Source organism: Pristis pectinata, chromosome 24 (assembly GCF_009764475.1).
Source record: "Pristis pectinata isolate sPriPec2 chromosome 24, sPriPec2.1.pri, whole genome shotgun sequence".
Lineage (NCBI taxonomy): Eukaryota > Metazoa > Chordata > Chondrichthyes > Rhinopristiformes > Pristidae > Pristis > Pristis pectinata.
Window position 1 is genome coordinate 4,696,353 of NC_067428.1, and position 21,940 is coordinate 4,718,292.

At 42.1% G+C, this 21,940-nt stretch overlaps 1 protein-coding gene across 1 annotated transcript in view; it reads left to right on the forward strand.

Moving 5' to 3' along the window:
- Window positions 1-21,940, forward strand: part of LOC127582396 (dual specificity mitogen-activated protein kinase kinase 2) — a 60,950-nt gene that overhangs the window by 25,052 nt on the left and 13,958 nt on the right. Inside the window, exons 4-7 of the mRNA XM_052037591.1 lie at window positions 7,313-7,390; window positions 8,211-8,262; window positions 14,542-14,666; window positions 15,811-16,024. Coding sequence (XP_051893551.1) covers window positions 7,313-7,390; window positions 8,211-8,262; window positions 14,542-14,666; window positions 15,811-16,024 — 469 coding nt within the window. The remainder of the gene's footprint in view (window positions 1-7,312; window positions 7,391-8,210; window positions 8,263-14,541; window positions 14,667-15,810; window positions 16,025-21,940) is intronic.

A 21,940-nucleotide genomic window follows, 5' to 3' on the forward strand; every position in this document is an offset into this window, starting at 1 on the left:
CCAATCACTTAATCAAGGGGCACTTAATCACCAATAACTTGCTCATCATTGCCCAGTTTGTGTTTTGCTAGGACCACTTAGTTCAATTCCGGAGATGATGTCAGGGCAGTCATTTGCCTCAAGGCAGTGTTTGATATTAACATCAATCAGGGTAAAAGCCATCAGTAAAATATGGCTTGCATTGCATTCATAATGTTCCAAAGTGCTTTCACAATGGTGCTTGTTTTTCTTTGATGCATTATAACTGCGTAATGTCAGGAAACCCAAAAGAAATTTTGCAAAGAGCAAGTTCCCACAAATAGAAATGAGATAAGTGATCAGATAACTTTTTAGTTGAGAAATGTTGGCCTGCAGAGCTGCAGGATATTTTGTCCATTTTCAAAAACAGTCATGGAGTCTATTACATTCATATAAGTGCAGAGATAACACCTTATTTTAATTCTTACCTTAAATATGTCTCCTATTCCTTGTACTGTACCCCTGTCAAACTAAGCCTGTGGTTTGAAATCTCAGCCTTCCGACATTGTGTGCCTTCTGCATGGATGAATTGCATGGTGTGCTTTAATGCACCAGACATCTGATCTGAACTATACAGGAATCATTTAGTTGAATACCATCTGAAAACATGCTTGCTATCCTCTCTTAACATGGTACACTCTATTGGTTTGCAGTTTGAAACATTTTAAAAATTCACAGGGGAAATGCATTTCAATGGTCACCATACAACATTGTGCTGAATTTCTCAGATCAGAGCTCACCTCAATGGCATACCTGTGATCGCCCTAACACATACCAAGAAGGAATAATGTCTTAAAAAAACCTTTACTGCTTCACATAATGAGTGCCTGATCCCAGTCGTTGATGGTGGCTATCTGGAGGGCAAATATCTGCCCAAAGGAAAAAGAAGTGGGAAAAGATGTAAAACCAAATTTGTTTCTGGTGAAATGTATTTTCTTCCACAGGAAAATGGAAGGGAAAGACTGAAAAACAGTTCTGCCAATGTTACAAAATTGGTCAGGCTGCCATCTAGAGGCATCTAGATGCAGCAAATTTTCATGGTCAAACATTGAGGGAGAGGTTGATCATATTGCATACCACTGGTTTATATCCAATTTGATCCTATCTAATGTAATTTGCTTTGAGGTGTACAAGAGTGTTTAACCTATAATGTAATTCATTGTTTGAACACACAATCGGCATTTAAAAGCTTTTGACACATGAATCCTGAATTGCAGATGGATTGTTGTGCTAAAGAATTGATTGTACCGATCTCTAGGGTTTGTCATCTTTATTTCCAGCTGCTACTTGTATTTTTGTATTGTAACGCGAGATTGGAGTTCTTCCTTGTGCTTACTTTTAAAGCTGACTTGGTTGTCAAGGCAATTTGAAGCATAGATTTCAAATACAGAGTTGTCCATTGCCTTACTTTTCTCCCTTTTAGAATTGATTTGCAAACTAGGACAATTGCATAGGATCTGATACTATCTAAGGCAGTGGTACTCAGTTATGTGACACTGTCGACAGAGACAGACGTGCACACGGACACACATTAGCTAATTGATTTATAGCATGTATTTGATAATCTGTCTGTCAGTTTGACGTATGGCTAACCTGAAATACAAGCTCTGTTAAATTGGGTTCTATGCTTAATGGCAATTTGAAAGGATTCTGTGGGTCGGACAATAAGTCAATTTTCATCTGATGCTTTGATTCCTTGATTTTACAATTAAAAAATCGAATTGTTGCCAGATATGGAGCCATGTTTGCCTCCACTACTGAACACAGAAGAAATTGCAATACCCTCTCCCTTCCTTCCCCCCACCTCCCCCCCATCACCCCCAATGAACTTGACACTATTTTGCACTTTCACCATTAATGTTGGAGTTGTACATGAAACAAATGTAGCATCATCTGTGAACATTCTTGTAGAACCTACTATCTCGGCAAGGTCTCAGCACATAAAGTAACCTTTACCAGTATAATATCAGCACAAGGTAACATCCTTTCTGATAAAGCATAATGTACAGTACATAAATGCTAAACACTAGTTTGTCAAGCTGAAAGCTAATTTGATGTGGCTTAAAATAAGTTTCTTCTATTAACAATATGCAGATTAAAATTTATGTCCTTTGTTTTGAAAGGGACATAATTTGAATCTGTATATTGTTAGTAACAAGTGGAAACAATCAACCAATATTCTCCAACTATTTGTCATTGAACAATAGAACAGTTATGACAGAACAGGAAACCATAATCGGTAATATAGCATAAGAGCAGGCCCTACAGCCCAACTTGTCCATGCTGACCAAGGTGCCTTCCTGAGCTAGTCCCACTTGCCTATGTTTGGCCCATATCCCTCAAACTATTCCTATCTTTGAACCTGTCCTATCTTTGAACCTGTCCAAATGCCTTTTAAACATGGTCCATTTGCGTGCATTTAGCCCATTTGAATCTATTACATCTCTAGAGCAATCATGGTGGTCCATTTTTAGTTTTGCACAGTTTACCCTTAACAAATCTGCTGTGGTTTTCCTTTATCAATTCATTTCTCTGTGTCTATTAATACTTTACTCTGTACTGTTATTGTTTTTACCTGTACCACATCGGTGCACTTTGTACCAACTCAATGTAACTGCACTGTGTAATGAATTGACCTGTACGATCGGTATGCAAGACAAGTTTTTCACTGTACCTCGGTACAAGTGACAATAATAAATCAATACTTTCCCTGGTAATAGTTTCTAATTTTTCCTGACTATTGTATGGGGGAAAAGAAAGGTTCAAGACAAATTGAAGTTTTTAGTGTTTCCACTGTTTAGTACTTATAGTTTTTTTTAAAAAATTGATTTTAAATATACTACTTCTGAAATATTACACCTTATTGTTGTGTGAAAGTGTATTTTCTTTGATGCTACTTGGAGCTATGTTTTGAAGATGTTGGAAATTTGAATCATTTCTAGCATTGCCTTGTTACAGAATAACTGTACATTACAGTTAGAGTAATGTTGGAATTAGTTTATTATTGTCACATGTACCAAGGTACAGAGGAAAAACTTGTCTTGCATACCGTTCATACAGATCAATTCATTACACAGTGCATTGAGGTAGTACAGGGTAAAACAATAACAGAATGCAGAATAAAGTGTTATGGTTACAGAGAAAGTGCAGGCAGATAATAAGGTGCAAGGTCATAACGAGGTAGATTGTGAGGTCAAGAGTCCATTTTACCATACTTATCATTCAATAGTCTATAACAGCGAGATAGAAGCTGTCCTTGATCCTGGTGGTACGTGCTTTCAGGCTTTTGTATCTTCTGTCTGATTTTTGGGGGGGGAACGGAAGAAGAGAAGAGAGAAATGTCCAGGGTGGGTGGGGTCTTTGATTATGTTGGCTGTTTTACCGAGGCAGTGAGAAGTGTAGGCAGAGTCCATGGAGGGGAGGCTGGTTTCCGTGATGTGCTGAGCTGTGTCCACAACTCTCCGCAGTTTCTTGAGGTCACGGGCAGAGCAGTTGCCATACCAAGCTGTGACACATCCAGATAAGATGCTTTCTATGGTGCATCGATTTAAAAATTGGTGATGGTCAACAGGGGCGTGCCTCCTGAGGAAGTAGAAGCGCTGGTTAGCTTTCTTGGCCATGGCATCTAACGTGGTTGGACCAGGACAGGCTTTTGGTGATATAAATGATACTGGATTATCCCGGTTTTCACTGTTTTGGCTTTGGCTTAATGCGCTTGCCACTTCAAGAATTTTATAGGGTCAGAATCCTTGACGGTTACAGCCACTAAATCTGCGCTGGTGAGCAGTCTAGTGCCAAGATATGGTGCATTGTCACAGGTGATATGTCAAACCGTGACGTCGTATGTGCACGTAGTGTATTTTCCTTGGCCGTGCAACACCTGTGAGATAGCCTGTGCTTCTGTTAGAGTAATCTATATCCACAGAAGGGCAAGGAGTGAAAATAATAGATTGCAGAACCATAACAACGGCATTTGGGGGTGGCTTGATGACGCATTTTAATTCTTTGTCTCATTTTCTCGTCTTCATGTGTAAAAGGAGCTTTTGGACTTGTTTTATTAAGCTCTGCATTTACTCATTTTAATTGGCACAAATTAATTAGTATTACTGTAATAGTATTGACACATGGTAGCAATTAGAAATAGCTGTTGACTCAGACAAGGAGCAGGCTTAGGAAAAACCAGATGTCGTCAGAAACAGTCAAAGGAGGGTCGGGCATAATGTAAGTGAAAAATGAATGAGGTCAATGTTTTTGCTGTCAAGGAAATTGATGGAAAATTCCAATTTTTGAGTCATGATTATGGGGTTCCAATTCATGACTACTCTTGGCATTGTATTCCATCCTTGCATTCAGTCTAGAATGTAAGCAGACCCTTCAGCTCAATGTGTCCTTATGCCAGTGTTTGTCCACCACACAAGGTGCCTCCTGTTGCCACTTTAAACCCTGTCCCCAGTAATCCTCTGTCCTTTCTGACTTCTAAAATGTGCCGAGGACAACTTCCAAAACCCCTCCGCATTCTCAGCTGGTTCCTGACAAAGTTAACTAACCAACTGGAAATATGGAAAATTATGGTTACTGCACATTCAAATAGAAAATATTGAAAACTGTAAATTTTAAATTGCTGCAGCAGCTAATGCTTATTTCTGAAAAATCCACTCATTTTGAGCACAAAGCATACCGTACCTTTGGGTTGGAGCACTTGGCTACCTCAAACATCCTGTTGAGAATCCGAATCGCCTTCTGTTCCTAGTTTTCCATAAATGTATTCAAAAACATGGCAGTAAATCCCTGGAGTGGTTGGGTGGCAAGAAGGTCTTTTGAATGTAGTGACCTTCCTAATGGATCAGTGTGAGAGTTGTGGCAGAGATCAGCAGCCTGGAATGATGCTGAGGCTAGGAAATTAAGAGTAATTGTGACATTTTGCCTCCACAAGTAAAAGAGTCAAAGCAGACAAGGGTGTATTTGAAACTGAAGGGAGTCATAGATCTTGAGGGTAAAAATGTGGTCTAAGTGGTGTTTTAAACAGCACGGTTTCAATGGAAATTGATTAGTAAAAGCTACTGTATTTTGAACAAATGTTTTCCAGACCAATGAGGTTGAAAATCTCACTGCAGGTGAATTTTGCATCTTGTATTGCTATTAACGTCTTTAAGAGGAATTTTATGTCAGGAAATGTTAAGGAGTCAAATTTCCCAACTAGTGCTAAAACACAAAAATGTGTCCAAAATTCCTCTACTCTCACTTTGCAGCACGTTCTTTGGAGTTGTCTGAACAAATTTCAAGGTCACAATATTTTCCTGTGTCCGTTTGCTGTTTTAATTGTTTGGATTTCAGAACTTTTAAAACGGTATAAAACTACAACAATTAACATCTTAATTTCAAACTCTAAAGGGGAAAGTTTCAGATTGAGGCTGGCACTTGCACTTTTAGAGGATCTGTCAGTTCTTGCAGATAAATGAGTTCAGAAATGTGAGCTGAGAGAGGACGCTGGAAAAAACCCAGATAGATTTTCTGCTACCACAGTCAAGAAACCTGGCGTGTGTGAATGATGTCCGTTTTGAAGAAGGTACTGGAATATTTCTAGTTTGGGAGGCCAGGTACTATTCTAAGGAGTGGAAAACATCAGTAGATTGCAGATAGAGTTTACAGCCTTTAATAGAACAGTTTTCTGTTCATAGTTTATATTTTAACTAATGTGGGTTTTCTCAACAGCCTCAACCATCTTAAGTTCAGACAGCTAAACTCGGAGATCGAGGTTAGAAATGGGACAACACGGATCCTGGAGGGTTGTAGGGCACCAGAAAGTTGCACAGATGGTGAGAGCCAAGGTCATGAGAGGGTTTGAGAACAAGTGAAAATTAAAATTGAAGTATTGTTTGACTGGGAGTTAACATGGATCAGCAATCACGGGAGATGGGTGACTGGGCTTTAGTGCAGGTTAGGTAGCCAGCAGAGTTTTGGGTGACCTTAAGTTTGTTGTAGTAGAATTACGGTGATCAGTCAGGAGCATTTGAATAATCTGGAGGCTCAAAATACATTAAGGTTTCAACAATAGATGAGCTGAGGCAGGGGCAGGGATGATCAAGGTTAGGGGGGGGTAGAAGTAAGAGGTCGATAAAGTAATTGGTCAAATGTGAGGCCGAGGTTATAACTTTGCTGATCCTGACATCTGTCTGAAACAGAGAGATGGACTTTCACGAGGCAACAGCTTATGATGGGAAGTGATGAAGGCTTTTCAGTATTTAGTAAGGTAAGGGGGAAGCAGAAGTTGGCAGGCAGCATTTGTAGAAAATGAAACTGTGCAGGTTAATAGCCTTTCAACAAAACATTATCAGCCTGAAATGTTAATTCTGTTTCTCTCCATGGCTGCTGAGTTTTTCTAGTCAGATTACCACACCAGTTGTATTTTGCTTTTCAGAAACCTGACCTATCTGCTGCCTTTTTCCAACATGTTTTTAAACAGTTTGTCTTGGTTAGATGGTGTTCTTTCATCCTGAATTGTGCATGGTTTTGGCAGTTAAATCTAGAGCAAGGAGAAGCATACAGATGCTAAATAAAATAATATTAATCTTGCCGCACAAGTTGCTAGGGTGGTAAAGAAGGCATATGGCATGCTTGCGTTATTAGGCGAGGCATCGAGTTCATGAGTCAGGAAGTTGTGTTGCAGCTTTATAAAACTCTGGTTAGGCTGCATCTGGAGTATTGCATTCAATTCTAGTTGCCCCATTATAGGAAGGATGTGGAGACTTTGGAGACGGTGCAGAAGAGGTTCACCAGGAAGCTGCCTGGATTACAGGGCATGTCCTATAAGGAGAGTTTGGACAAACTGGGGTTATTTTCTCTGGAGTGGTGGAGGCTGAGGGGAGACCTGACAGAAGTTTATAAGATTGAGGGGCATAGATAAGGTAGTCAGCCGGTATCTTTTCCCCAAGGTTGAAATGTCTAATACTAGATGGTATGCATTTAAGGTGAGAGGGGGGAAGTTCAAAGGAGATGTGCGGGGCAAGTTTTTTTTTACACAGTGGTGGGTGTGTGTAATGCGCTGCCAGGAGTGGTGGTGGAGGCAGATATGACAGAGACGTTTAAGAGGCTCTTAGATAGGTGTGTGAATATGCAGGCAAGGGAGGGATATGGACCATGTGCAGGCAGAAGGGATGGATTTCAGTAGGCATCATTAGCTTAATTAGACATGACATCGTGGGCTGAAGGGCCTGTTCCCGTGTTGTACTGTTCTGTGTCTGTTTTACAATTTTCTAAATCTTGATTTTTCTGCTTTTCATGTTTCTTATTTCAGGATGGCGGTTCTCTGGACCAGGTGCTGAAGGAAGCCAGGAGAATTCCAGAGGAAATCCTAGGAAAAGTCAGCATAGCAGTAAGTCCATTAATGTGGAGTTAGTGTGGTGTTAACTGACAATACAGTGAAAAATGGAAATTAGCTTTTTTATAGTTTAAATATTGACATATTTGGAAACTAATCATTAGATGAAATAATTAGTATTATGTTTATATAAAGCAAACTGGTTTCTGTTTCTCTGATAATGCAAGTTATTTTGTTACCCCTCATCCTTGCATGCTATGCAGCTTTCTCTGCAATCCTGTGCCACTTTACAAACAAGCTAGGTAGGTGAAATGGATGAAGGTTGATGTATAGAATTCTCCACCCCTCACCAGGATGGAGCACCTGCCTGCACTTGGAAATGGTGAGGTTGGGATTTTGTGTTTTTAATTCCCATGCTTGTATTTTTTTTTACATGGATAGCCTTTGTATTTTCATGCTTATAGTTTGTACCAGCATTAGCTGGTATTTCTTGTGGCTGAAAGGGAAGGCAAATGGAGGGGTGGGGAATCGTGGTGGCAGGAACTGGCCCATGACAAGTTGAAATGCACCTTATAACTCCAGCAACCAGAACTGGTGGATCCTCCAGTGGGCTGATTAGCCTAGTCTCTCTTGAAAGGAAAATGTGAATGATAGATACAGGAATTCATTTTGGGTCATTACTACATTTCTTCTGTGACAAACAACAGTACCCACCTTCAACAGTTTGGTTTAACTAAACGCCTTGAAGTGCTTCAAAATTTCTAAAATTTTTAAACCAAGTACAAAATGTACTTGTTTTGGATAGTTCGAAACCTAGATGGTATGAACACAAACTGATATTTACAGTCTTTTTTTAATGACATCTGTTCTGCAGGTCCTAAGAGGGTTGGCATATTTAAGAGAGAAGCATCAAATCATGCACAGAGGTGAGATGGCAATGAGATCAGAAATAAATGACCCACTTTTTCATGTTTGTTTATGTTACTTTATGAAATTCAATGCAAAATGCTATACTCAAATTTGCATGTCTGGTTTGGTGGAGTGGTACATGGCAAAAATGGGGTTGCTATCCAGATTTTATAGGTGATGCTGCTAGAACCTGGTTGAGCCTTGTAACTCTAAGTAAATATAATGAATGGCAGTGCTGGCTTGAAGGGCCCAGTGGCCTAATCCTGCTCTTATTTCGTAAGATCATGGTTGATCTTATACCCCAAAACCATGCAGGTGCAATCTCACCAAGGCCCTACATAATTGTTAAAATGCTTCCTTCCCCTTGGATTCAATCCCTTTTGTAACGAAGGCTATATTGCCATTAGCCTTCATTGCTTGCTGCATCAGGATGTTGGCCTTCAGCAACTTGTGTACAAGGTCCCTTTGAACATCAACACTACCCAATCTCACCATTTAACAAACGTGCTGTTTTTCTGTTGTGTGCACCAAAGTGGATGACCTCAAATTTATCCACATTAGATTGCATCTGCTATATTCTCTCCCACCCATTTGGTTTGACCATGTCCCATTGGTCTTTACATCCTCCACCATACTTTCAATCCCACGTAGTTTAGGATTGTTATCAAATTTGGAAACGTGACATTAGGTCACCTCAGGCAAATTATTGATTGTGAATAGCCTGGGTGCACCCTGAACAGCAGAGTTGTTGTTGTGCCAGTGTGGATGACATTTGCCTCTCCCACCTCCTGCTGCTGCATCATGTTGTGGACTGTGCAGCAGAACATTTGGCACACTGGCTGTTGTACAGTGAAGGGCTTCTGATATGGTCAAGGCATTTAAAACACTTTCAGCATTCTTCTAGCTTGTTTGATAACTTTTCTAGCGGACGGATGGCATTGACTGCAGTGCGCTGACCTAGTTGCTTGGGTTCTGCATGGGCATCAGTAGTTGTGCTTTAAATGGGTTTCCTTTCACCCAAGGAGCTAGCTCCTGAGTCTACTTGGAAGACTGAGTGTATCAGAGAGAGTGGAGTGCTGCAGGACGAAGGAATCACTCTGATCACACCTCACAGCAGAGAGTTTCTTGTGGTTGCAAGCCAGCTGAATGTTATTGGAATGGAGCCCTTTCCAACCAATAAACCCTCCTGGCTGGGCTAGGTTTACCTTTATTGCCATGAGTGCCTTCAATGGTAACTCCCCTCCACCCACCCCAGACATGTACAAAGTCTGTTGTAGTCACAACCCCATGTGACCCCTGGTTCTGATTTCCTCCAAGGTAGGAGACTTGATATACATGCCATCGCTTAAACAATGCATGGTCACCCATCAATGAAATCCTATAGATGTCTTCACTAAAATACAGCATTTAAGGGCAATTGTTGCTACTTCAGCTGCTGTAATAACCTGATTCCATCTGTGAAGCTGACATTTCAACATATTGAAGTAGGCAACCCATTGCTTGTATACTCTACATGCTGGCTATGTCCTCTTGTGCCTGTCGTAAGCTGCTTTCATGCATTTGCAGTTGGGCATGGAGGTACCCATTGTTCCTGAAGATCTTGTGCTTGTTCTTCCCATTCCATCTCTGGCTCTCTCAGCATTTTTCCTTGAGCACCATTCTAACTTCAGCTAATGTGTGGACAGATTCAAGCAGAATAACGGTGATATTTGTACTAATTTTCTTAAAACTGTGCAAAGTAAAGAAGCAATACTGCTGTGCAGAAAATATTTCTTGGACTTGATCAAGATAATAAGCATGAAAGTGCACTGTGTCAGATTGAATGATCAACTCAGTTGATGTTCAATGGCATTCTGCTCCTGCATTGGTTTCATGGAACTAGGGAAACCCACGTGCTGTGTTAGACTCTCAATCTGCTGTTAAAATTTATTTTAATCAGTGATCAACATTTAAATTGGAACACACCTATCTCATGGAGGGTTTCCTGACACAGTCCATTAGATTCAAAGTCAGCAGCTTTGCATGGGGGTACTTTTCTCCACACCTCCCTCCCTGCTGCAAAACACACTTGTTCTCTGGTAAAATTCCTGTCTGTGAAGTGGGAGGGGGAAAAGGGAAATTTGGAAGTTTTTCCTCCAGAAATAAAATGGATCTACAAGTAAATCGGAGGTCATAAATTTACAATCATCAAAGCAAAAATTGAGTTTTGGAGAATCATCCGGTTGTTAAGATGCATGTTCCTTGCCACACAAGGGATGTGGAAGGCAAAGAAATATATTTCCAAATATAGGGCAAGTACTGAGGAGCGGGATTTGGTGAATAAGTTTGGGAGCTGACACAAATGTAATAAGTAAAGAGAATGTCCGGGGTGGGTGGGGTCTTTGATTATGTTGGCTGCTTTACCGAGGCAGCGGTAAGTGTAGACGGAGTCCGCGGAGGGGAGGCTGGTTTCAGTGAGGCGCTGGGATGTGTCTGTGACTCGCTGCGATTTCTTGCGGTCCCAGGGCAAGGCAGAGCATTTGCCGTCCCAAGCCGGGATGCATCTAGATAGGATACTTTCTGTGGGGCTTCTGCACAAATTGGTGAGTGTTGATGGGGACGTGCCAGATTTCTTTAGCCTCCTGAGGAAGTAGAGGCACTGGTGAGCTTTCTTGGCTGTGGTGTCTTTGTGGTTGGACCAGGACAGGCTGTTGGTGATGTTCACTCCTAGGAACTTGAAGCTCTCAACCCTCAACCTCAGCACCGTTGATGTGGACAGGAGCATGTACACCGCCCCCTTTCCTGAAGTCAGTGACCAGCTCTTTTGTTTTGTTGACAATGAAGGAAAGGTGGTTGTCATGACACCACGTCACTAAGCTCTCTATCTCCTTCCTGTACCCCGACTCATTATTTGAGATACGGCCCACTGCGGTGGTGTCATCTGCAAACTTGTAGATGGAGTTAGAGCAGAATCTGGCCACGCAGTCGTGAGTGTACGGGGAGTAGAATAGAGGGCTGAGGATGCAGCCTTGTGGGGAACCAATGTGGAGGATAATCGTGTCGGAGGTATTGCTGCCTATCCTCACTGACTGCGGTCTGTTGGTCAGGGAGTCAAGGACCCAGTTGCAGAGGGAGGTGTTGAGTCCCAGGTCTTGGAGCTTGGTGACGATTTTGTTTGGAGTTATGGTGTTGAAGGCAGGGCTTTAATTAGTCAGTAGGAGACTGATGGAGGTTCTCCAGATGCTCCAGAGCTGAGTGCAGGGCCAGGGAGATGGCATCTGCTGTAGACCTGTTTCAGCGACAGGCGAATCGCAGTGGGTCGAGATTGTTTGGGAGGCTGGAGTTGATGCATGCCATGACCAACACTTCACGATGGTGGACGTCACACAGCAGGCGTGCGTTCAGGAAGGCAGACTCGCTCGGGGGTTGGGGTTTAAGGACGGAGATGGTGCGGGAGAGTTGTGGGGGGATGTTCCAGATCGACAAGAGGGTCAGGGACACCACACCCAGGGTCCTGGGGGGGACAAAGGGGAAAGGGGCACATGCTGCTCTCACGCCGGCGCCTGGGGGTGCACAGGAGGGAGTTAACTCTTGGGGTCCATGTCCATAGATCCTTCAAGGTTGCCGCGCAGGTTTGTTAAGAAGGCGTATGGTGTGTTGGCCTTCATTAGTTCAAGAGCCGTGAGGTGGTGATGCAGCTCTGATCAGACCACACTTGGAGTATTGTGTTCAGTTCTGGTCGCCTCATTATAGGAAGGATGAGGAAGCTTTAGAGAGGGTGCAGAGGAGATTTACCAGGATTGGAGAGCACGTCTTATGAGGATAGGTAGAGTGAGCGAGGGCTTTTCTCTTCGGAGAGGAGGAGGATGAGAGGTGACTCGATAGAGGCGTGCAAGAGGCATAGATCGAGTGGACAGTCAGAGACTTTTTCCCAGGGCGACAATGGCTAACATGAGGGGACATAATTTTAAGGTGATTGGAGGAAGGTATAAGGGGGGATGTCAGGGGTAAGTTTTTTTTTTACACAGAGAGTGGTGGGTGCGTGGAACGCACTGCCGGCAGAGGTTGTGGAGGCAGATGCATTAGGGACATTTAAGAGACTCTTAGATAGCCCTCCATTTCTCTATCATTCATGTGTCTATGTGGGAGGGAAGGGTTAGATAGATCTCAGAGCAGGGTAAAATGTCGGCACAACATTGTGGGTCGAAGGGCCCGTACTGTGCTGTAGTGTTCTATGTTCTAATAAGCAAAAAAACAAAATGTTGGAGGGGTTCAGCAAATAAGGCAGCACCTGTAGAGGGAAATGGACAGTCATTTTGGGTTGGACTGGGAGATAGAGGGGAAGAGCTGGCAAGCAGTAGGTGGATCCAGGTGAGTAGGGGTGAAAGGTTGATGGAGGGAGGAATGGAAATGGCAACAGAGGTTGGAAGGTGAAAGGTGGAGACAATAAAGGGCTGCAGATGATGGAGTCTGATCGGAGAGGAAGGTGGAGGTGGGGAGGGCAGGGCAGATGGGAAAGTAGTGGGTGGGGACCCGGTGGGAGGAATGTGTGGGTGGTGGGCAGACGCAGTGGGTGGAGGTAATGAAATAGCCACCTTTTGCTTAGTAGAGGTCTATAATTTTATCGTTTTGCCATATTCGTTAGATTGGTTAGTTATCAGAAGGTGAAATACCTGGTCCTTTGTGCTTCTGAAGGAATAGCCTTACCTACGTGACTGGAGTGATAGATGCCCAAAAAATTAAAAACAATTGAAAGTCACCAGGATCATATTTCTGAATGGAGGCTCTAACCTAAGGGACACGAGAGATTTGTAGATGCTGGAATCTGGAGCAAACAACAATCTGCTGGAGGAACTCAGTGGGTCAAGCAGCATCTGTGGTTATTGGGGGGGGTATTGGAATTGTCAACGTTTTGAGTCAAAACCCTGCATCAGGACTGCGAGTGGAGTGGTGAGACGGCCAGTGTGAAGGGGAAGAGGGGGAGTGGTGAGAGAGGAGCCTGAGGTGACTGGTGGAGTGAGGAGGGGTGTAAGATGATAGGTTGCGCCAGGTAGGGGAGGGGAGCAGGGGTGGAGTTGGGAGACAGTGGCAGGTGAATGATGGATGGAAGCCGACAGAGGGAAAAAAGAGAAGCTGATGGAGCGGGGAGGAGGGAGGGGAGTGTGAAGGTTGGAGACGGCTGCTGGGGGAGATTAAGCAGGAACCAGTGCTAGATTCTAAAGGAGGTGAGAATGGGAACCATTAGGGGAGGGGTGTACGGCAGTTAGAACCAGAACCGGATGTGGGGGTGGTGAGGTGGGACAGGAATGGGACTTGATAAAATCCCACCCTCAGGGAATTGGTACTTGCCCTATATTTGTAAATGTTTCTTTGCCTTCCATTTCCCTTGTATGTAAAGTCATTTTACACAGCACCTGCCCCCTGCCCCCTCTCCTTGCCCCCCCCCCCCGTTCTGGTTCCAATAGCCATTCACCTTTCCTTCCTCCCCACCCCCCACCCCCACAGATGTTGCTCAACCTGCTGAGTTCCTCCAGCAGATTATTTGAGGCTCCACCAAAGTGTTGCTGTTGGGAGGGAAAGGGAAGCTCTATGAATACTTGAGTACATGCTGTTGCAAGTCTGATCACAACTGAACTGATTTTGAGTAAAACTTATTTTAATGTGCCTTTACTCTGAACTCATGGTTTAACAGATTATTCCTTAAACAATGTGGTCTGGTGGAGGGAGGGCCAAGGTGAGCATTTCCTCACAGAACACATAACAAGTTAAAAAAATGTTCAAAATAAAGCTGTTTGCTAAAATTTAGAACTGAGTTGATGTTAATCTTTGGTACTTGCAATTGTTTGCTGATCTCTGACTGCTTGGTAGTACTCTCCATTAATATAGTCTAAGTTGGACCGGCATACAAAAAGAACCTAAGAACTTGAGCAGCATGATCTTGGTACTAGTATTTTTGTTTGCACTTGGGAGAAGATAAGCAGAATGATTTTTTTTGTCTTTATTTTTCTATGTACTTAAGCGAACTGGTTCCCTTTGTAAATGTGTATTCTTAACCCGCTATATGTAAGTTTCACAAGTGATGTGATGGTCCAAAGATGAGCCAAGGGAAGTCTGAATGAGCAAGGGCCATCTAATAAGTGGAAAGTCTTTGGTAAAAATTTCAGAGGCTTGAACTTTTTACATAAGGTTAATGCGCTCAAAGGTGAGATTCCCTGTGAATGAACATGAATAGTTCACTTTAAAAATGAGCACTGAGGGGAAACAGAGTGCCAAAATGTCTGCACTGTTTGTGTTCCCTGAATTATGTTCTATTTCAGATGTGAAACCATCCAACATTTTGGTTAATTCTCGTGGTGAGATAAAGCTCTGTGATTTCGGAGTAAGTGGTCAGCTCATTGACTCGATGGCAAACTCCTTTGTGGGAACTCGTTCTTACATGTCTGTAAGTCTTTGTTTTCAAGCTTTGTACAATTATTAATGACTAGCCATTTATAAACAAGGCAATCTAAGTGATATTTCAAACTCCTTAAGATGTGGCCATTTGTGTGATGCACATACAAGAAACTTCTGCCTTCCTAAAGTGTCGCAGCCACTAAAAAGGAGCCAGGTCAGCAGTGTAGAAAGATTGCAGTCTCTTATGTAGAATTACTTTGCCAGGAGAACTAGCTTGTTTACTTTCTTCAGGTTATTTTAAACAGGAAAACGTGTTTCAAACGAAGAAGTTTTGACCTGTTTTAAATCTCACTTGTAACTCTTACTGTGAGGATCACTTTAGTTCTCTAAGGACTGATTTTGTAAAAAGACTGAGCAGTAATCTTGAAATGAATCAAAGATAATAGTACTCCTTCCCTCCATATTCCTTGCATTCAAAGCTCACTGGTGGCACAGAATTAGTCTTTGCAGCATTGAATATTTTAAGTACCTGTAACTATTCCTCACGCTACCAATGTTGAATGTTTATGAAATAAGACCAATTTACAGGAGGTGCAATCTGTCTTGTCACTCTTTTCTATAGAATCAAATGCAGTTTTGGCAGAAATCGATAAAACATATCGCGTCAAAGCACATTCTAACTTCTTATAAAATGATTTCTGTGACTTCATTCCATGAAGTGGAGAGAAGTGGATCTCTGATAATAAATTGTGTTAGCCTTTGTTACTGAATCATATGCATCCTTCTAGCTTGCACTTTTAACTTAATAGATAGACTTGTTTATATCTTGGCTGATTATATGAAATTCTGTTTTTGTATCCGTGTATCATTTAGTTGCATTTTAGTTTCTTGGTTTTTAATAAAATGTGTTAATTTCATACTTTTTTTTAAACTTGGTTGATTTTAAAAAGGAAATTTGCCATCCTTAACCAGTCTGGACTGAATACAACTCCAGACCTAGAGCAATGTGGCTAATACTTAATCAACCTCAGGAATGGCCTGGAAAGCCATTCTATTTGGGGGCATTTAGGACTAAACAATAAATGCTGGTCTAGCCAGCAATATCCACATCCGTGAACACATTTAGAAGAAAAGTTTGGCTGGTTATCTGTTTAAGATGCAAATTGCTCTACTGTACACTTGTTTCCTGGCAGCCAGAGAGACTCCAAGGCACCCACTACTCTGTGCAGTCTGATATCTGGAGTATGGGCCTTTCCTTGGTTGAGATGGCAATCGGAAGATATCCGATACCCCCTCCTGACATGAGGGAGTTGGAGGCCATCTTTCAGTGCCAAGTAATGGATGGAGCAGGAGGGGAATCGCATAGCACGTCACCCAGATCAAGGAGTCAAGGGCGCCCCATCAGTGGTAAGTACCAGGCGACTCTACTGCTTCAATAATGCTTTCCACATTATAATTCCATGTGTCGATTGGTTCATGTGCATCTGTCATCATTTCATTGTCAGTGCCAATTTTAGGAGAACTTTGTGTCATCTACTGCTGGATTAATTTTGATAAAGTCATTTGAAAGTGACTGCCAATGTTTATAAATACCTTCCTCAACTGAAAGAGTTTACCTTCCCCTTGATAAATTATTTATCATAAGCAAATCAGAAATGGAAATGTGTGAGATGACCAAATGTGGATGAAATTAAGATGAGATGAGATATTTATTAGTCACATGTACATCGAAACACACAGTGAAATGTGTCTTTTTGCGTTACTGACAAATGTTCTGGGGGCAGCCCGCAAGTGTCGCCACTCTTCCAGTGCCAACATAGCATGAGCACAACTCCTAACCTGTACATCTTTTGGAATATGGGAGGAAACTGGAGCACCTGGAGGAAATCCACACAGACACGGGGAGAACGTACAAACTCCTTACAGACAGCGGCAGGAATTGAACCCAGGTCGCTGGCGCTGTAATAACATTACGCTAACCGCTACACTACCATGCTGCTAATATCATTTGCTACTTCCGATAAATATATTTTGCAGTTTCAGATAGTTGAAGGACTTCTCATGAGATTTGCATTGTGGGGACTGTCATTGAGGTTTCATTTGTAAACTCGGCAGCAAAAGTACACATCCAGCAACAGTGATTGGCTTTGTGAAGGCTCATTTCTTTCCCTAGCATTTAATTAGTAAGGTGAAAGAAGGGTTAATAGGATTTTGTATGCAATCTGTTCCTCAGATCATATTTTCCTACTTAACTAACAGGTAAGGAAGGTTTGAAGTAACCTTTATCTCAGTGACTTAAGTAACAGGGTTACTTAACGACTTAAGTAACCACTAAGTGGGATTGTGTGTGGCCTGATTGTTGGCCTGAATTCCATTTTCCTCCCTAACCCCATCCCTTTTTGTCCAAAAATCTATCTCTGATCAGAATGTACTTGTATCACAGCTGCCTGGGGTATAAAATTCCAAAGAATCGCAATTCTGAGAATTTCCTCCATCTGTCTTCCATCCTGAGACTGTTACTGAGTTCTGGAATTCCCCACTTCTATAGTGTGCACTCCATCAAGATCATGGATCAAGTTTGAAAAGTTTAGTTTCTTTTACTGTATTAAGTATATTAATCTGTCCAGGCTTTCACTTCTCTGATACATTTGGGTGGATGGATGACCATCTAATTTTGAAGTGTGTGTGCCTGTCTCAATGGAAACAGAAATATTTGTCACACTTTTCTTGTTCTTTTCAAATTGTTGTTTTAAGGTACCTGCAAGTGAAATTTGCATTTGTGTGGGAAATTTCACAACCTCAGTACATTCTGAAGTACTTAACAGCCATTTTCATTGTCACTGAGAAAACAGGAACAACACAGATGTAGTGAAATGTTATTTTCAGCATGTATGCTTTTTATTAATAGGGAATTCGAGATCAAAATGGGTCTCGAAGAAATTACCTAGTTTTGCCAGAGTTCAGCTGTAGAAAAACATGACTTTGCATAAATATAAAGGGCATTGCTTCTAACAGCACACATATCCATACTGTTAAACACTTTATCTGAGGAAAAACCTGGATTCTTATGTTCCCATAGCAAAAATTAAATAACTTCTTTTTGTATTGTCTGATCAAGAGTTGGAAGCACAGAACTATACAGCCTCTTACCTGCTCTTGTAGCCACAATAATTGTCTGGCTGCTCCATTCATGAAGAGGAGGTTAGATTCCCTCTTGTAGATGGTCATTATCAGGTAGTTCTGCAGTACAAGCATTCCTTCTCTCTTGGATGGCTCTTGCTGCATGCAAGCATGGACTGCTTCATGGAATGTCATACAATCAATGGTGAGCATCCCCACTTCTAACCAATGGACAAAGTCAGTGAGGGCGATGAAGATGGTTGGACCCAAGATACTACCCTGGGGAACATAGTGATGTCCTGGGGCTGGAATGTTTGGCCTCCGATGGTTGCAACCACCTTCTGTTGTGTGAAATGTGACTCTGACCATGGGGGGTGTTTTTACTTTAATGACCACTGACTTCAGTTTTACCAGGGTTCCATCATGTAACACTAGGTCAAGTGCTGCCTCGATGTCAAAAGCAGTTACTTTAACCTCACCTGTGGAATTCAGATGGCACTTCATCACTGGCACCAGTCAGTTCCACACCTTGTCATGGTTTTGGACCTAAAAGCTGAATTATAGAGGTTTGGTGAGAGTGACTGCCATTGACTTTAAGGCAGCATTTGACTGTGTATGACCTCAAGAAAGCCTGGTAAAACCAGTCAATGCATATCAAAGGGAAAGTGCAATGTTGGGTGGAGTTATAACATGCAAAAAGAAGAATGGTTATTAAAAATCAATCATCCCACCTTCAGGCCATAACTGCAGGAGTTTCTCTGGGTAGTGTCCTAGACAACAATCTTCAGCAGCTTCAGTGATGTTCTTTCCATCAAGTCAAATATAGGGATGCATGCTGATGATGTGCAAAACAGTGGAGTAGTTAGTAGAACTGCTTCCTCAGCTTTGACCCAGGTTCAATCCTGACCTCTGGTACAGTCTGTGTGGCATTTGCATGTTCTTCTATTGCTGTGTGGGTTTCCTTTTGGATGCTCCAGTTTTTTTCCCTCCCACATCCCAAAGACGTGCAGGCTTTGAGGTTATTTGACCCTAGTGTGTAGGCAAGTGGTAAAATCTGGGGGGTATGTTGATGGGAATGTCAGAATGTTTCTTTTCAAAAAAAAATTGTGTAAATGTGTGATTAATGACAGCATGGTCTTGCTGGGCTGAAGGGCTTTAATCCATGCAGTTCAACTCTACAAATGTTCATTTTCATTTGCAATTTCTCAGGAAATGAAGCAATCCATACCTGTATGCAGCACAACTAGAACATTTAGACATGAGCTGATAAATGGCAAGTAATTTGTGCCACATAACCTGGAAGACAATAATGACCTCCAATAACAGAGAGCCCATTGACATTCAATGGCATTATTGAGTTCCCCGCCATCAATATCTTGGGTCACCATTGTCCAGAAACTCAACTGGACCAGCCACAAATACTGTGACTTCAAGAGCAGATCAGAGATTGCTCATAACACACAGCCTTTCCACCATTTTAGAACCACAATACAAGAGGGTGATGAAATACTCTTCACATGATTGGGTGGGTACTTCTCCAAAAAACATTTGAAGCTCCACAGTATTCAAGGCAAAGCAACCATCTGCCCTAAATTTTCATTCCCTCTATCACCAATGCCCATTGACCTGCAGAGTTGTACCAACTACAAAATGTATTGCAATGACTCACCTAAGCTACTCCGACAGCACCTCCCCTCAAGAACCTCTACCACCAAGGGCAATGGTTTCCACTGCATGGGAACACCACCACCACCACCTGCAGGTTCTCCTCAAAGTCTCACACCATCCTGACATTTAAATACATTGCTGTTCCTTCACTTTCACTGGGTCTGAATCCTGGAAATCCATCCCAACAGCAGGTTGGGAGCACCTTCACCGAGACTGCAGTGGTTCAAGAAAGCTGCTTCCTGCTGCTACAAGGGCAGTTGGGGATGGACAGTAAATGCTGGCTTTGCAAACGAGGCCCACATCCTGAAAAATGAATACATAAAAAGAAACAGATTTGAGCAGCTTTCTGCTTTTTTTGGGTAGATGCCAGTGTTGTAACCAGGCTGAAAGAGCTTGGCTAATTTTGGAGCTCAAATCTTTAGGGGATGGTGGGAATGTTGTCTGTTTCCATAGCCTTTTCGGTATCCAGTATTGTCATCTGTTCTCACTACAACATGGAGTGAACTGAATTGGCTGAAGACTGGCTTCAGTGATGGTGGGGACCTTAGGATCAAACAAACTCATCATTCTGGTTGAATGTGATTTTTAAGTGTATCAGCTTTGTCTCTGATGTTTAATTCTGGGTTTGCCTTTATTGAGGAAGAGTACGTTCTCCAACCTGCTTCCTCTAGTTCACTGTTAATTGTTCACCACCTTGTTTAGATGTGGTCAGACTGCAGAAATTTGTGCATGCTAAACAAAAACAGCATGGAATACACAGAGAAGCAATCTCACAATCAATGAATAATCATAGTCCTGTATTGTGTCCACGTGGGATTGGCACCTCATTGGTCCTACTCCCAACAGGGGGCCCTCCAGACTGAACCAGGATTGACCTTGACTTTGATTTTAAAGACAATGTGTGGAATGTGCTGAGCCATGTAGTTACAGATCATGGTGGTGTATTTGCTTTTTATTTGCTGCTAATGGTCCACAGCTTCTCATGAATGCTCTGTTTCAAGCTACCACATCTGATCTGAATTTATCCCACTTGGTGCTCACAAAGTGATAGTAAGTGTCCACCTTGTGATCATAGGCCTCTGACTTTGCGTAGTCCTGGGAATGTATCATGGACGGGTTCATCTGTGACACATAGCTTTGAGGAAATGAATGGGTAGGTTTCTTTCTCATTGGTTTGTTCAGCACCTACCACAGGCCAAATGAGTTCCATTCAAATGTTAATCCACTTCTCTTTTGGATGTTTCTATTGAATAGTTTTCAGCAGTTCAGTACATTGAACAACAGCTTGCTGTGTCAAAAATCCAGGTTTTTAAATTCAATGCATTTTTAAAACTAAAGGAAGTGACTTGCCTTAAGTTTTATTCATGGGTTTATCAGCTACATTTTCAGTGACTGAAACTGGAACAGAACTGCTATGTGCTGATGAAGAGTCTTCAACCTGAGGCTTTGGCTAACTTTTTGTTTCCATGGAACTTGCTGAATGTTTCCAGCATTTTCTATTTTTATTTCAGATATTCAGTTTTTTCTTGCTTTTCTATTGTGTGCACTGATATTTGTATCCCCATTCACCGTTTGTTTAACCTATTTCATTCTAAATTGCTAATATATGATTAAGTTAATTGTGTTCACTTCTCAGCCAAACAGTAAGTTTTTCGTGGTTTTTTAAATACTGGTACTAACCACTTTGGCATTCAGTTTCTGTTTCCAATGCCAGTTGTGAGGTCTTCAAATTGTCACAGTAACCCTTTGTGGTTGGAAAAATGTAAAGCCTTAGTGAACATAAGGTATGCAGCCTTGTTAAAATTTTGTTCTTTGTTTTGTGCAGTTGGTAGCAATCTCCCAATGGTTGCTGTGCCCTATTAAGCAATCCTGAAAAAAGTTGCTAATTTAATATTTGAAGGTAATTTTTCTGTGCATCATACTTTTGCAAAGATCACAGGATCTTCCCAACCCTTTCACTTTGAACATTGAACTGCACAGCACAGGAACAAGCCCTTTGGCCCGCAATGGTGTGCAGAACTAATTCAACTAATATAGTAATCAAATGCCCAATGAAACTAATCCCTTCTGTCTACACAATGTCCATAATCCCTCCATTCTCTGCACATTCATGTGCCTATCTAAGAGCTGCCTGAACGCCTCTTATCGTATCTGCCTCCACCACCACCCCGGCAGTGCATTCCAGGCACCCCCACCACTCTGTGCTTTTAAAAACAAACTTGCCCTGCACATCTCCTTTGAACTTGCCCCTCTCACCTTAAATGAATGCACTCTAGTATTAGATGTTTCAACCCTGGGAAAAAGATACTGGCTGTCTACTCTATCTATGCCTCTCATAATCTTATAAACCTCTTATAAGATCTCTCCTCAGCTGCTGCTACCCCAGAGAGAACAACCCAAGTTTGTCCAGCCTCTCCTTGTAGCACATGCCTTCTAATCGAGCCAGTATCCAGATAAACCTCTTCTGCACCCTCTCCAAAGCCTCCACATCCTTCCTGTAATGGGGTGACCAGAAATGAATGCAGTACTCCAGAT